Raw genomic sequence first — 15,469 nt, 5'->3', positions numbered from 1 at the left:
GGCGGCCCTGGGCCCCGCGCCCAGCCCGGGAGGTCGAACATCAGGTTTTGGGGACGCGGAGGTAGGGCAGGAGGGATACCACCGGTGCAACGTCCCGCACAACCAGTGTCTAAAAGCCTCTGTGAAATTTCATAAACGGAACACGCACCCATATAGCCAGCACCCCACCAAGCCCCCAGAAGCCTCCTGATGCTTTCTTCCTGCCCCACTGTTCCTCGAGTGGCTTATATTCTCTTACACTTTTAAAATTTTGAAATAATTACAGAAACGTACAGGGAGATCACCCAGCCTTCTCCAGCGTTAGCATCTTGCGTAACTACAGTACATCACAGAAACCAGGTAATTGACACTGGTGCTGTCCACGGGGCTTATTCAGATTTTACCAGTTTTATTCACGTGCTCTCATTCACGTGTGTTGTATGTACTTCTCTACTGTGTCACACCAGCAGTGTATCAGAGTTCCAGTTGCTCTGCCTCCTTAATGGCACTTAGCATTGTCAGATTATTATTGTAATTTTAGGCATTATGGTTGGTGTATAGTGGAATCTCACTGTGGTTTTAATTTCTATCACCATAGATTAGTTTTACCTGTATTAGAACTTCATATAAATTATACCACATATGTACTCTTTTTGTTTGTTTGTTTGTTGTTTGCTCAGCATAATGTGTCAGATTCATTTATGTTTTCGTATATATCAGCAGTTTGTTCATTTTACTGCCAGGTACTATTGCATTGTGTCAATATACCAGTTTGTTTATCCATTCATCTAGTGATGGACATTTAGGTCGTTTCCAACTTATGGCTGTTATGACTATAATTTAGTAGTTACCGTCCCCCAAATGCATTGTGCCAATTTTTCTTCCTGCCAGCAGCCAGCCTGTTAGGTGGTAAAGTGGCAATTCAGGAGAACTGTCCCAAGCGTGTGTCAGTGACCCTCTTTGGTGCTGGGTTTTTTGTTTGTTTGTTTGTTTTTAAGAGACAGGGTCTCACTCTGTCACCCAGGCTGGTGGTGGCACAATCAAAGCTCACTGTACCTCAAACTCCTGGGCTCAAGTCATCCTCCTGCCCCAGTCTCCCCGAGTAGCTGGGACTAGAGTACAGTGGTATCATAGCTTACGGCAACTTCAAACTCCTGGGCTCAAGTGATTTTCCTGCCGCAGCCTCCTGAGTATCTGGGACTACAGTTGCACACTGCTTCACCTGGCTAATTTTTGTATTTTTTTGTAGAGATGGGGTCTTGCTATGTTGCTCAGGCTGGTCTCAAACTCCTGGCCTTAAACGATCCTCTTGCCTTGGCTTCCCAAAGTGCTTAGGATTACAGGTGTGAGCCACCACACCTGGCTGGTTGTTTCTTTGGGAGGGAGAATAGGCATTCTTGGTTCCTGGTGACCTCCTCTGCTGTATTTTAAAGGTCTCTGTTAGGGATAAATTTCATGCAAAATTTGTCTGCTCCAAGAATGTTCTAGAGGATTGTTACATTATCCTGTGTGCTCTTTTTTTTTTGAGACAGAGTCTCACTCTGTTTCCTGGACTAGAGTGCGGTGGTGTCAGCCTAGCTCACAGTGACCTCAAACTCCTGGTTTCATGCAATCCTTCTGCCTCAGCCTCCCGAGTAGCTGGGACTACAGGCATGTGCCACCATGCCCGGCTAATTTTTTCTATATATTTTTAGTTGGCCAATTACTTTTCTTTCTATTTTTAGTAGAGATGGGGGTCTCACTCTTGCTCAGGCTGGTTTCGAACTCCTGACCTTGAGTGATCCACCTGCCTCGGTCTCCCAAAGTGGTAGGATTACAGGCGTGAGCCACCATGCCCGGCCTCCTGTGCACTTTTTTTTTTTTTTTTTTTTTGAGACAGAGTCTCGCTTTGTTGCCCAGGCTAGAGTGAGTGCCGTGGCGTCAGCCTAGCTCACAGCAACCTCAAACTCCTGGGCTCAAGCAGTCCTTCTGTCTCAGCCTCCCAAGTAGCTGGGACTATAGGCATGTGCCAACCTGCCCGGCTAATTTTTTCTATATATATTAGTTGGCCAATTAATTTCTTTCTTTATAGTAGAGACGGGGGTCTTGCTCTTGCTCAGGCTGGTTTCGAACTCCTGACCTTGAGCAATCTGCCTGCCTTGGCCTCCCAGAGTGCTAGGATTACAGGCGTGAGCCACCGTGCCTGGCCCTCCTGTGCGTTCTTTAGGAGGATTCTCAGAAGAAATTCTTGTTATTGGATCTCAGTGGCAGAAATAATTTGACTTCTCCTAAGCATTTGGTTCTTATTTTAGGGACACTGTGAATTGGGCAAGTGGTCAAGTTACACACAAGTGAGGTTCTTAAATATATAGTGTCATTTTTTTTTCTGTAAGTCTTACTAATAGCTCCATTTTGTGTGCCTTCCTGTATTTTTTCTGCTCCTTGCAATTCGTGCTTTCTTGCTATATTTTAGGAATTCTTGGGAGCCACCTTCATACTTTCCTGGCGCGGGGTTGGTTATAACAAACACATGCCCCTTGTGCCATGATTTGGGGGCATCTGTGGCCGTACAGCAGAACAATGTCCCAGATCTGTTAGATGTTTGAAGGGCCATCTCTCAGAAGAGGGGGCCCTTCCTGTGACCTTGGCCTCCTTAGCAGTTGACTCACTGGCTCCTGACCAGTATGTAAAGCACACACAAATCCTCAAGCAACTTGGAGCTGGCTGGCCCTGTTGTCCTTAGCCTCAGATTTTTTTGACTCTGGCTCCACCCTGTCTCCCCCACCCCCACCCATTCTACTGTCTCTTCTTTATTCCACTGCCTCTCTCTGCTTTCCTTGGTGCTGTGTGGACTCGTAGCATTTGTCTCTTTTTTTTGAGACAGAGTCTTGCTTTGTTGCCCAGGCTAGAGTGAGTGCCGTGGAGTCACCTTAGCTCATAGCAACCTCAAACTCCTGGGCTCAAGCAATCCTCCTGCCTCAGCCTCCCGAGTAGCTGGGACTACAGGCATGCGCCACCATGCCCAGATAATTTTTTCTATATATATTAGTTGGCCAATTAATTTCTTTGTATTTATAGTAGAGACGGGGTCTCGCTCTTGCTCAGGCTGGTTTCGAACTCCTGACCTCGAGCAATCCGCCCACCTCGGCCTCCCAGTGCTGGGATTATAGGTGTGAGCCACCGCGCCCAGCCTAGCATTTGTCTTTTTCACTCTCTCGAGTTCTTCTGCTTGCTCTCTCTTTCCCTACAAATCCTGGGGCAGGGGTGGGGTTAGTGCCATCCTCTTCCTTGGTCTCGTCTCTTCTCTTGCCCTGCTGAGTTGTGAGTTTATTCTGTTGATTGACAAGAACGTGTGCTGACAGAGGAGGGGATAGGACTGGGGATCACAGCAGGACCAGCCCTAAGTCTTGCAGCTGTAGAAAGGAATGAGCTCCCTAGCCTGGCTCTCCCCCCACCACACCACTGATTAGAAAAGGAGCTAAGAGTGACAGCTGCAGAGTTTCCTGAATTAGGGGGCCCAAATTATAGGTTCCTCCTGCAGGCTACAGCCAGTCTTGGTGGACAGCCTCAGAATTAAATTAAATTAAAATAGAAAACAGGCAAGTGATTCATTCAAGAAGGTTGCAGGTGCTACACATACCTCAGAGATTATTCTATTGATAAACATATCTCTTCCATTATCTCCTGCCTTGTGGGAGATACAGACAGTGCTCTGAAAATTCTGGTTGTAAAGAGAATCGACACAAATCTGCTGTTCTCTTATAGGTGAACAAAATACAGGGGCGGCGTGCTTGTGAACTTGGGTCCTTCTAACCTATAATTTCCAAGATAAATGGGAATATATATATATATTTTTTTTTTAAGAGATAGGGTCTTGCTCTGTTGCCTAGGCTGGAGTGCATGGTGTCATCATAGCTCACTGCAGCCTCAAACTCCTGGGCTCAAGTGATCCTCCTGCCTCAGCCTCCCGAGTAGGTGGGACTACAGATGTGTGCCACAACATCCAGCTGATGTTTCTAATTTTAGTAGACGAAATCTGTCTCTTGCTCAGGCTGGTTTTGAACTCCTGAGCTCAAGCAATCTTCCTGCTTTGGTCTCTCATAGTGCTAGGATTATAGGTGTAAGCCACTGCGCCTGGCCCAGTCGACTGTTTTAAATGTTAAAGATACCTTCACAGCAACATGAGACTGGTATCTGATGTTGGCAGAGTTGATGCCATAGCTTAGCCAAGTTGACACATTAACCATCACTATTAAGTGCTCTGCAGTCTGATCTATAGATTCATTATAATTCCAATTAAAATTCATGAAGGCTTTAAAAAAATTGACAGACTGATTCTAAAATTCATATGGAAGTTGAGAGGAACTAGAATTTTGTCAGTGTAGAATTTTGAGAAAGAAGAACAAGGTTGGAGGATTCCTGCTACCTCATTTCAAAACTTACTACTAGGGCCGGGCGTGGTGGCTCACGCCTGTAATCCTAGCACTCTGGGAGGCCGAGGCGGGCGGATTTCTCGAGGTTGGGAGTTCAAAACCATCCTGAGCAAGACCCCGTCTCTACTAAAAATAGAAAGAAATTAATTGACCAACTAAAAATATATATACAAAAAATTAGCCGGGCATGGTGGTGCATGTCTGTAGTCCCAGCTACTTGGGAGGCTGAGGCAGGAGGATTGCTTGAGCCCAGGAGTTTGAGGTTGCTGTGAGCTAGGCTGACGCCACGGCACTCACTCTAGCCAGGGCAACAAAAGTGAGACTCTGTCTCAAAACAAAAAAACAAAACAAACAAAAAAAAACACTTACTACTAGGAAGTCACAGTAATCGAGACAGTGTAAAGAGAAGACCTGTGGAAGAACAGATACATAGATCAATGGGGTGGAATATAGCCCAGAAATAGACTTACATGTATATCATCATTTTTTTAAAAAAGGTCCAAAGGCAATTCAGTGGCAAAAGGATAGTCTTTTCAACAAAGGGTGCTGGGAAAACTAGATACATATGTAAAGATCTAAACTGTGTTCCATTTCTTACAACATATAAATAAATAATATTAAAATGGATCACGGGTCTAATTGTAAAACTTAAAACTATTACACTTCTGGAAGAAAATAGAAAAAAAATCTTTCTGACTTTGGGTTAAGCAAAGAGTTCTTAGATATGACACCAAAAGCATAATTCATAAAAGAACAAATTGATAAATGGGGCTCGTTGTAAATGAGCCCCATGTTGAAAGGCACTTCAGTGAATGAAAAGATGGGATACAGTACACTATTGTATGTCAGTAACACACTTAATGAAATGAAAAGGCAGGTCACAGACTAGGAGAAAATATTTGCAAATTATACACCTGATAAAGGGCTTAAATTGAAACTGATAAGATACTACTACACACTTATTAGAATGACTAAAGTTAAAAAGACTGACCTCACCAAGTACTGGTGAGGATTGGGGAAGCCTGGAACCCTCATTCACTCTTGGAATGTAAAATGATATGATCATCTAGAAAAAAACCCAGATACCTACCATATGACCCAGCCATTTCACTCCTGGGCATTTACCCATGAGAAATGAAACCATATGTCCGTATGAATATACAAATATTCAAGCAGCTTTATTTGTAATAGCCCAAACTTGGAAGCAACCCAAATGTTCAACAACAGGTGAATTGCATGGTGGTCTGTCCATATGATGGAATACTGTTCAGTAATAAAAAGGAATGAGCTATCGATACATGCTACAACACAAATCTCAAAATGATTATTCTGAGTGAAAGAAGCACTTAGAAAAAAACACATATAAGCTGGGTGCTTGCCTGTAGTCCTAGCTACCGGGAGGCTGTGATGGGAGGATTGCTTGAGTCCAGGAGTTCAAGGCCAGCCTGGGCAGCATAGTGACATCCTGTCTCTTAAAAAAAAAAAAATAACACACTATGATTCCATTTATAGCAAAGTCTAGGAAATGCAAACTGCTGTACAGTGACAGAGAAGATCAGTGTTTGCCTGGGAATGAGTAGCAGGGAGGGACAGTGAAGGGACATGAGGAAAATTTTAGGGGTGAGGAATCTGGTCCTTATCTTGATTGTGGTGATGGCTACACAGTTAAATGCATACATCAGTATTTATCAGATTGTACCCTTACATATCTGTCATGTGGTGTGTGTTGATCACACCTCAACAAAGCTGTTTAAAGATTTCTCAAGCACCTAGCATGGAACAGATGCCAGCTTTACTTTTAGGTCCCTTCCTCCTTGGCCAGCTTCAACCTCTCCCCCTGCCAGTGACACCATGCCCCCGTGCTAGTCAGCGTCTGCTTTCCCTTGTCTTCTTACAGCTGTCTCTCAGGGCCATCACGTGCCATTAGGAAAACTGCATCAAATGGCACTCTGCAGAGGTGAGTGAACGTTCTGGAACCTCTGCGCCATTGGAAATGGATCTCTGTTACTGCGCTCTCTGACTTCTACCACTACCTCAGACACATCTTGCAGCGTCCCTGTCTTCCTCTGGTCCTCACTCTCTCTTCTAGAGGCTGGGACGGTTGTGCTCCCAGACATTGACCTCAAAGGTCAGATGTCACAGGTTTTCCTTAACTGATTATTCTCTAGAACGTGTATCAGTGGCTATTAAATAGGATTTCTTTTGATTTGCCTGCAACATTTCCTTCCAGCAGAGGTGTGCCAAGGTTCCCGACCTGCCTCAGACTTGAGGTCTAGGTAGTACCAGTTCTGGCAAGACTCAGGTTCCTAACTCCTAGACCTCAGCCCACTTTATCCCTGTTACCCCCACCCTATATGCCCCATGTCATGTGATCTCAGGGCTGCTGGGGGGTAGGGGAAGAGAATCCAGCCTGGCCCTGCCTTCTGGGGATGGCAGCTGGGACAGTGGAGGCCCCCAGCACAGCCTGCTGGGGTCTGGGCGTCTTCCCCACCATGCCCGCCCAGTTGCCCCAGTGACTGTGTGACCCTTCTCCCTGGCCCCGCCCCGCCTGTGCCCTATAAATAGAGGTGCAGAGCAGCTGGGCTCTCTTGGCAGTCACCATGAGGGTGCGGGTCCTGCTCTGCTGCCTGGCGGCTTCGCTCCTGCTCTCAGGACAGGCAGGTATGTCCCACCCTGGCACCGACCAGGCCCAGACTGTACCCCCAGAGTTCCACCCCTGCCCAGGTTTTCTGTTTACCAGGCTGGGGTGGGTGGGGCCTGCAGTAAACCCCTGCTCTCTGTTGGTCTCACTGTCCTCACCCTCCTCTCCCTGTGGCAAACAGGAGCAGGTGCTGGGGAGAAGGGTAGTGAGGGCTCCCAGAGAGGCCTGAGAAAGAGGAAGTGGCAACCTGAGGGAGGCAGCCAGGCTTGAGGCCTAAGCTGGGGATCAGAGAGAAGAGTGGCCAGTTAATACTGGGGAGAGGGCCCCAAAAGTCAAGGCTGGGGAAGCCTCTGAGATGGACAAGGTGACACAGTCCTGGGACTGGAGATTGTCAGGCGACCCTCCTGCTTGGTGGGAGATGGGCGGAGGTCTGGACTCCAGCTGGAATGGGTTTGCATGATTGAGGAAGAGGAGATACAGTGGGGCAAAGTTGGGGTCATTTTGGGAACAGTGAGGCAGAGGTGGAGGTGGTGTTTTGAAAGGATCCAACAGCTGATGGTCGGCTGGCGACAGTATTGGGCAGAGTTCAGGAGAGGAATGGGAACCACTGTGGAATGGGGCCTCTGCTGCTCGGGGGACCTTCCTGGTGGGCCTCAGGCCCTGGGCCTGGGCTCCCTGTCACACCTCAGCACTCTGGGTAGCGGGAGTGGTGGCTTGGGTTGCATGGGGGTTATTTATAGGCTGTGGAGGGGACACCAGATCATTTTGCCACCTCTCTAGTTCCCAAGGCTCTTGAGGCTGGGCTCCCCTTTAGGATGCTTTGGGGCTGCTCCAGGGATCCTCTAGGGATCTAGGACTGCCGCTTTGTCTTTGCCTGACTTTCTATCTGCACTGGGCCCAGCCCTTGGTCTTTGCACCTGAGACCGTGGAGGCCTGGAGTCCAGCCTCAGGTCTCTGAGTTTGAGCAGGGGCTGCAGGGCACAGTCCCAGAAAGGAGGGCAGGCAGGGGGCAGGAACAAAAGCCATTCCTTTGGGGGTTCAAGACGTAAGGTGGGGGGCTCCGGCTTTTGCATGTGCTGGCCCTGCCCTTGTCTGCCCTTGAGTTAATTTGGGCTCTGCGGGGCTACAGTGGCTCAAGTGGTGAGTGTTCCAAGTGGCTGTCAGGTGGCTAAGTATGGAAACAGCGGTGTAATTGGATCCTGAGCCCCAGGCCACTGCCACCCTCTCCCCTCGCAGCCCCTCCTCTGCTCCAGCCCAGCCCTGGCCCAGCTGCCACCTCGCTGAGCTTCCACATGGCAGGGCCTCGGGAATTTTTAGCCTTTTAGGGATATCCTTTATCTTTCCTCCCAACAAGAGAACTGGACACTGGAATGTTCCGTGGGCCTTGCTAGGGCTCTTGCTGCGGGGAAAAGAGGCAGGCAGGTGCTTTGCGTGGAGGTCCTCTCTCTCTGCTTCCTTTCCTTTCTCGGCTCCGCCATGTGCATTTGCCTTGGGTCTGACTGCCAGAGTGGAAGCTCCCCTGCTTTCTCTGGCCACCATTTGGGCTGTGGATTTTGTCACTAATCTGCTCCAGTTGTAGATTGCACACTGCCCCCTGCACCTGCTGGGAGGTGCCACCCACAGGGCTGGCTTCCTCACACCCCCGTAATGATAGTACTTCCTAGTGGTCGATTTCTCCCCAGAATTGTGCCACCCCAGTAAATGCCACCCTACCCACAGGTAGCACCTTTGTTCCTGACTTCTTCCCACCCCACTGCTGTGTCCTTATTTCCCTCCCCACTGTGCTCATCTCTTGGCTGAGTGGCAGCAGATGTCACTAACTTTCTTCCTGCCCACTGCCTAGGGTGGGGCCCTACAGAATTTCTCTTCCTTCTTTCTTCCTCATGTTGGACTGGGCAGTGGGCTCCACAGCCCCCTCCTCCTATCCCCCTGTTAGGAGATCGAGTGCCCTCCGTCACTGGCCATCAGTCACCAGTGCCAATACCAGGACTGCAGTGAGCAGCCACGCCCTACACCCCCTGATCTGTCACCCTTGGACTTGTATAACTGCCCAGGTCCTGCTTTTTGTCTTGGGCACCTGGCTTGGGGACAGGCCTGCCCAAGGATGGGAGACAGAACCCTGGAGATGGTTTGGTCAGTCTCCTTGTCCAGATGAGGGGAGGAAACCCAGAGAAATGAAGAAACTTAACTGAGGTCAGCCGGTAGGTCAGAAGCAGAGGCACACCTGGGCTAGGGCTGCTCTCACCCAGCCAGGGTTCCTCTCCCTGCCTCAGCCTGTCTCTGACAGCCCCTGCTTGCACTCCTACACCTCTCTCTGCCTACCAGGTGTGTGCAAAGGGGGTGGAATGGGGTGGTGGGTGAGGCTGCCCAGGGGAAGCTTCCCTAGGGTTGCAGGGTGAAGAGATATGCTTTCGGTCTTCCCTGAGAGTGGATGGTGCTGAGAGAGCATTCTTTGGGTTTAAGCCATTGATGTTTATCGCTAAAGACTGAATTCGGGACATCTTTGCTTCTTGCTGTCCTTCCTGGTGCTTGATACAGAGATGGGGGACCTGCCAGTTCTGTGTCTGTCCATCCCTCATCCTCCTCCACATCCAGTCCAGCCATGATTTGCAGACTTGACAGTCTGCTGTCCCCAGCCCCGCCATCCCAGTGGCACATGGGAGGTGCATGCTGGCATTGTCCATCTGTGAGTTCCCAGGGCCAACCTGCCCTGCCATGAGAGAGAGGGTGCGGGGTGACTCAGGACACCGCCTTCACACCCCTCCTCACCTACTCCAGGCTGGTTATTTCCAGAAAGAGGCCAATGTTCCAGTTTCCTCAACAGGGCAACTCAGCTGCTGCATCTACCATGGGAGGGCTGCTGAGAGAGAATAGTGAGCTCAGGGGTCTGGGGGAGGGAGAGGCCCCAGAAGCCTCTCCAGCCCCCTGAAGCTGCATCTCCAGCTAGTTCCCTGACTGTTGGCTTGGTGCAGCTGGGTCAGCCTAGAGGCAACATCTAGTTTCAGTTTCCCTGGGATATGCAAAGTGACACCTTTTTCAGTGGCCTATGGAACTGCAGTTTGGGAAATGCTGGTTTTGTCCTACGTCAGGGTGTTACAGTGAAGGTCAGATGGCTTGTTCATGGTAGGCCAAGCTGGAATTCAGTTCTCTGTACTCCGTGGCCAGTGCTTTTGTCCCCTCATCCCCCAAGGGTGGTCCCAGTGAGGCCAGTTGCATCTAGCTGGCCATTAGATGCTCACTGGCTGTGGTGGGCTGGGAGGCAGGCTAATCCCCATGGACACGGAAGGAGGACAGCTGTTTCCTGTGGGACCAGGGCTAGGTGCAGTGCATCCTGGCTGGAACAAGGGTGGCAGCCCCGGGGGAGTGGGAAGGGATGGGGTCTGCTGCTGTGGGGTGCTGCTGTAGTTCCTGGGCATGTTCCAAACCCAAGTTCAGGCCTCCTCATGGCATAAGCCTTTTTTTTATTTTTTATTTTTTTTGTTGTTTTTTTTTTCTTTTTTTCTTTTTTTTTTCTTTTTTTCTAGCATAAGCCTTATGTGTAAATATTGCTCAAATATGCAAAGCCCTTTCTCATTCAAGCACCATGCTGCATTTCATCATCCAGGCACTTATCCCATATTTATTGTGTCCCTACTATTTTTTAGGTATGGTTCTAGGGGAATTCAGGCAGCATTTTGTCCTTGTCATGCTTACAATCCAGTAGGGGAGATAAGGCATCTTCTATCTCATATGTAGCTGCACCTGTTCGAATGATACACACATAAGTGTCACAAGGGAGGTGCAGGAAAAGTGAGGTTGGATGGAAGGAAGTAAAAAGGTCATCTTGAGCTGAGTGAGCAGGAAATATTTTACAGACAAGGGAACACATGAGCTGGGCCTTGAAGAAAGTAGGCTTCAGAAGTAGAAAGATGGCAGGAAGGAAATTCGTGTAAGGGGAACAGGGTGAGGGGGCTCACAGAGTCAGCAGCCTGGGGCTCTGGCGAGAACCAGGAAAGGGGCCATTATTCTGTCTCCCACAGGGCAGGCGATGCAAGTTGGCCAGGCGATCTATGGGGGAGTGGAGGCTGGGCTGAGGTGGGAAGGGCCTTGCTGGGGGGCTGAGGGAGAGGGCTGTGGGAACATCCACCTGGCTGTCGGAGGAAGGGGTGGGAGGAGGGGAGGTTGGTTAGTCAGCCGGCAGAAACGTGAGTGATGGGGTGTGGGCTCAGGTGCTTGGTGGGAGAGGAAAGCAGGGCAACTTGGCAGGGGCTGGCACAGAATCCACCAGACTCCTCCCCCTGGTGAGCTGGGGCAGGGCAGAGGGCCCCCAGGCTTTGTGGAGGTCACTGGAGGAATGATCTTCCCAGAAAACAGATCAGGAACAGAAGAGGGAAGAAGAGATTTTTAAAGTTCAGTTTGGGTCATCATGAATGTCAGGACGTCTGTACTGAGATGTCTAGCAGCAGGTAGAGCGGTGGGTTTGCAGCTTATGAGGAAAGTAGGGTCTGGGCATCTGGGAATGAGCTTCACTTACATAAAGACTCGAGAGACGCTAGGAGGCTGCTGAGGGGCTACAGTGGGGAAGACAAGAAATTCAAGGGCTGATTCTTGAGGAATTCTGGATTTGGGGAGCAGGAAGAGGAAGAAAATGATAAATGAATTTCAGAAAGGTGGGAAGGGATCCAAGAGGAGACAGGGGCCTGGAAGCCAAGGGAAAGGACATCTTCTAGAAGAAGGGGTGGTGGACGGGATTAAATGTCACAGAGGTGCTGAGAAGAGGAGGTGTTGGTTTTGGCAACCAGGTCACTGACAGGTTATGAGGGGTTTGAGAGTAGTTAGGATATGGAGGCAATGTATTTAGACATAGAAGCCTTTAGAAATTAGGCCAGGCGCGGTGGCTCACGCCTGTAATCCTAGGACTCTAGGAGGCTGAGGCGGGAGGATTGCTTGAGCTCAGCAGTTCGAGGTCAGCCTGAGCAAGAGCGAGACCCCGTTTCTACTATAAATACAAAGAAATTAGCCAAACAACTGAAAATAGAAAAAATTAGCCGGGCACGGTGGCATGTGCCTGTAGTCCCAGCTACCCGGGAGGCTGAGGCAGGAGGATCGCTTGAGCCCAGGAGTTTGAGGTTGCTGTGAGCTAGGCTGATGCCACGGCACTCTAGCCTGGGCAACAGAGTGAGAATCTGTCTCAAAAAAAAAGAGGAACCTTTAGAAATTAGGTTTGAGAGGGATGAGGGCCAGTAAGTATAGGTGGGAGTGGATGGGCTTATAGAGGTAGAGAAACTTTTTCCACACTAGAGAAGACTACCGTGTCCATGGGCCAGCGAAGCATCCTAGAGGAGGGAAAGATTGAAGAGCGAGAGGGAGTGTGGGAGGTGGGGTGGCTGAGATGTCAGAATGCTAGGGGGACCAGGGGAGGCCTGGGGTAGGTCTTGCTGGAGACATGCTACGTCTCTGATGAGAACCCTTGAGGGACCTCACATGGGTACCATGCGTTAGAGGTGGACAGAGTAACACCAGTGCCAGCAGGGTGCCTGCTGGAGAATGAGGCTGGAGGATCCTGGTCTACACCAGGTATTGCTCCGGAGGGCGTAGAAGGCCACGGACGAGAAGGAACCAGACTGATCCTCGAGGGAGCCCTGTGGGAGAGGAAGGGGGCCAGTTGCCCCGAGTTGTGTGGTACCGAACAGTAGAGCCAAGACCAGATCCTGATCTCCTGTGCTGGAGCGGAACTGGGCAAAGCCTCAGAGAGGAGGCCTGGGGGGTAAGGCAATGGACCCGTGTTTTTGTCACAGCGAATGTTGGCAGCCTGCCCCTCAGGCCAGGACGCAGGAGAGTGGAGGGCAAAATCCAGCTCCATGCTTCATCATCTAAGATGTTTGTTCAACAAATGTCTGTTGAGGCTATGATGGCTAAAGCATTGTAGACTCCATTAAGATTGGTTTTGTAAGTGGAAATTGGCACAGTAGGCACATGGCCTGAGTGACCTGGTGACAATTTTGGTTCTCGTCCTTCCTTGGAAGAGGAGGCAGGCACAGCCTCAGGTCCTCCTTCGTGTTGCCTGTGCCCTCTCGTGGCCCATCTCTGGGACTCACATCGGGGCGAGGGGCATGAGCGAGAGGAACAGGTTGACTGGCTGGCTTCTGTTCTCTCACTGGGAGTTTAGCGGGAGGGGTCTGTCTCCCCACTCTGCATCCAGCCACCCTCTTGGTGGCTCCTTTCCCTGCCCCACCGGCACCCTGCTCTGTCCTCTGCTCTCTCTACACACAGTCAGGAGAGGACCTGGAGCTCACTCCCATGGAGGGCCGCTGGCCAAACATAGATGCCACTTTTCTCGATCACTCTTTGTTTCAAAGGATTCAGAAGAATTTTAGCTCAGGGTATCTATCTATCTGTAAGGTGGGATTTTCCCGTTTGATGGGAAAAGTCTTACCTGAAGTTCCTAAATCACTACACAGAAACAATAACTAGTGCGCTGGTTCTGAGTGCTCGGGCTGGGCTGTAGAGCTGAACTTCCTCCTCCTGGTCCTGAATGGGTGAGCAGATGAGTGGATGGATTGGAGCCCTGGTGAGCACAGCTGTAGGGTGACCAAACTGGACACACCCAGAGCTCCACAGGTCTCAGTCCCCTGGGCTCATCCCCAGCCTGGTGTCCTAGGCAGGAGGTGAAGGTGGTGGGTGTGATGTGACCAGTGGCATGGGTCTGATTTTTGCTGATCCATTCCTGGTCTGGATGGCCTGTGCTGTCATCTTTTTTTTTTTTGAGACTGAGTCTCGCTTTGTTGCCCAGGCTAGAGTGAGTCTCGTGGTGTCAGCTTAGCTCACAGCAACCTCAAACTCTTGGGCTTAAGCAGTCCTTCTGCCTCAGCCTCCCAAGTAGCTGGGACTACAGGCATGTGCCACCATGCCTGGCTAATTTTTTCTATATATATTAGTTGGCCAATTAATTTCTTTCTATTTATAGTAGAGACGGGGTCTCGCTCTTGCTCAGGCTGGTTTTGAACTCCTGACCTCGAGCAATCCGTCCACCTCGGCCTCCCAGAGTACTAGGATTACAGGCGTGAGCCACCGCGCCCAGCCTGTCATCCTTCTTTAGGATCAGGGAAGTCCTGTCCTATCTGCTTTCAGTCTCATCCCCTTCCAGCCCTGAAGACGGTTGTACTCAGAGTCAAGGTCTCAGGTGCCCCATTCTGCCGCCTTGGAGACCTGCCTGCCAGTTGTCACTTCCTCACCCTCCCCACAGAGGACTTCCAGAGCAGCCGTTTCTGAGCTGCTCAGTCTCAGGGTGGGGAGCTTGGGTGGCAGAATCAGAACTAAAGTGCCAGAATTAAATGCACTCATTCATTAAATTTAATTAATAATCAGAATTAAATCAATTTAGCCAGAATTAAAGTGCCTGAGCTATTAGGAGGTCAGACATTCACACCTCCTAGCCCAGGGCCTTCCAGCGGCCTCTTCCCCACCAGCCCTCCAGCCCTCACCTAGCTGGTGCCCAGCAGCCCGATTCTGAGGGCATCATGAGACCGTGGTGCTGGGCAGGCTTGGTGCCATCCCAGGAGCCCGTCTTTCCTGAGATCACACTGTCAAGACCACAGGAAAGTACCGTCACCGTTGCTGCATCCAGCTGTAGACCCTGGGGCCCCGGAGGACTGTGGATGGGACAGTGGCCGGGGTGGCCCTAGCTGCCCCGCTCATTGCAAGGGTGTTAAGGAATGGAAAGAGGCTTTCTCTTCTCCCTCCCTCCCCCAGGGTCCTTCTTTACAACCTTGAGAGCCCTTGACACCTCTTCCCATTCAAAGAACCAAGGAGCACAGAGTGAGTGCGGGCTGTGTGGCCTACCCTGGGAGAGAGGAGGGACTTGGCCAGAGTCCTGAGGAAACGGGAGATGCGGCCTTCACTGGGGAGCCCACGCTTACATGTCGGGGAGAGCAGGGTGCACTGGGATTGAGGACAAAGGGCAGGATGTGATCAGAAAGACACGAGCGGGTGAGACAGAAGCTCAGATGCACAGGAGCTGAGGGGGCAGGAGTGGGGCATATGACAAGTAGGGGTGAGGGGTGAGGTGGCTGTGGGGCCCCTCCCTATAAAGCCCAGCTCTCAGCACCTCCTCAGTCCTGGGAGGCCTTGGCCAGGCCACACTGTGCAGGCAGTACGGGTTGTTTCTCTGCCCCCCGGAGTTCACCTTCTATTTAGGGAGATGACACTGCACTGAAAAAAAAATGTAACTAACACCCCCCCGGCGGCCTACGCTCTGGTTGGAGTTCAGAGGATGGCTGGGAAGGTCGGCCTCACTGAGGGGCAGGGTTTCAGCCCAACTTGGAGGGAGGACACTATCCCTGGATTGTCAGCTGTGAGAGGACAGGGGCTGTGCTTTTGTTTAATTTGCTCATTTTGCATGACTAGCACTTAGCACAGCACAGAGCTTGGCTCATAGAAGGCGTTTAATGATATCTAA

The 15,469-nt window shown here is 50.5% G+C and overlaps 1 protein-coding gene across 2 annotated transcripts in view; it reads left to right on the top strand.

The window, feature by feature from the left end:
* Positions 1–6,980: 6,980 nt before the first annotated feature.
* The window catches only part of SRL (sarcalumenin), a 34,949-nt gene continuing 26,460 nt past the window's right edge, over positions 6,981–15,469 (top strand). Inside the window, exon 1 of one of the 2 annotated variants that reach the window (XM_012743632.2) lies at positions 6,981–7,052. In XM_012743632.2, the coding sequence (XP_012599086.2) occupies positions 6,992–7,052 (61 nt within the window). In that variant the 5' untranslated portion in view covers positions 6,981–6,991. The remainder of the gene's footprint in view (positions 7,053–15,469) is intronic. The other variant, XM_075995031.1, reaches the window with a different exon arrangement.

The sequence above is a fragment of the Microcebus murinus genome, chromosome 19, assembly GCF_040939455.1.
Source record: "Microcebus murinus isolate Inina chromosome 19, M.murinus_Inina_mat1.0, whole genome shotgun sequence".
In the NCBI taxonomy this organism is placed as follows: Eukaryota; Metazoa; Chordata; class Mammalia; order Primates; family Cheirogaleidae; genus Microcebus; species Microcebus murinus.
The sequence above is the reverse complement of the archived record's forward strand: the minus strand, read 5'-3'. Positions and strand labels throughout refer to the sequence as shown.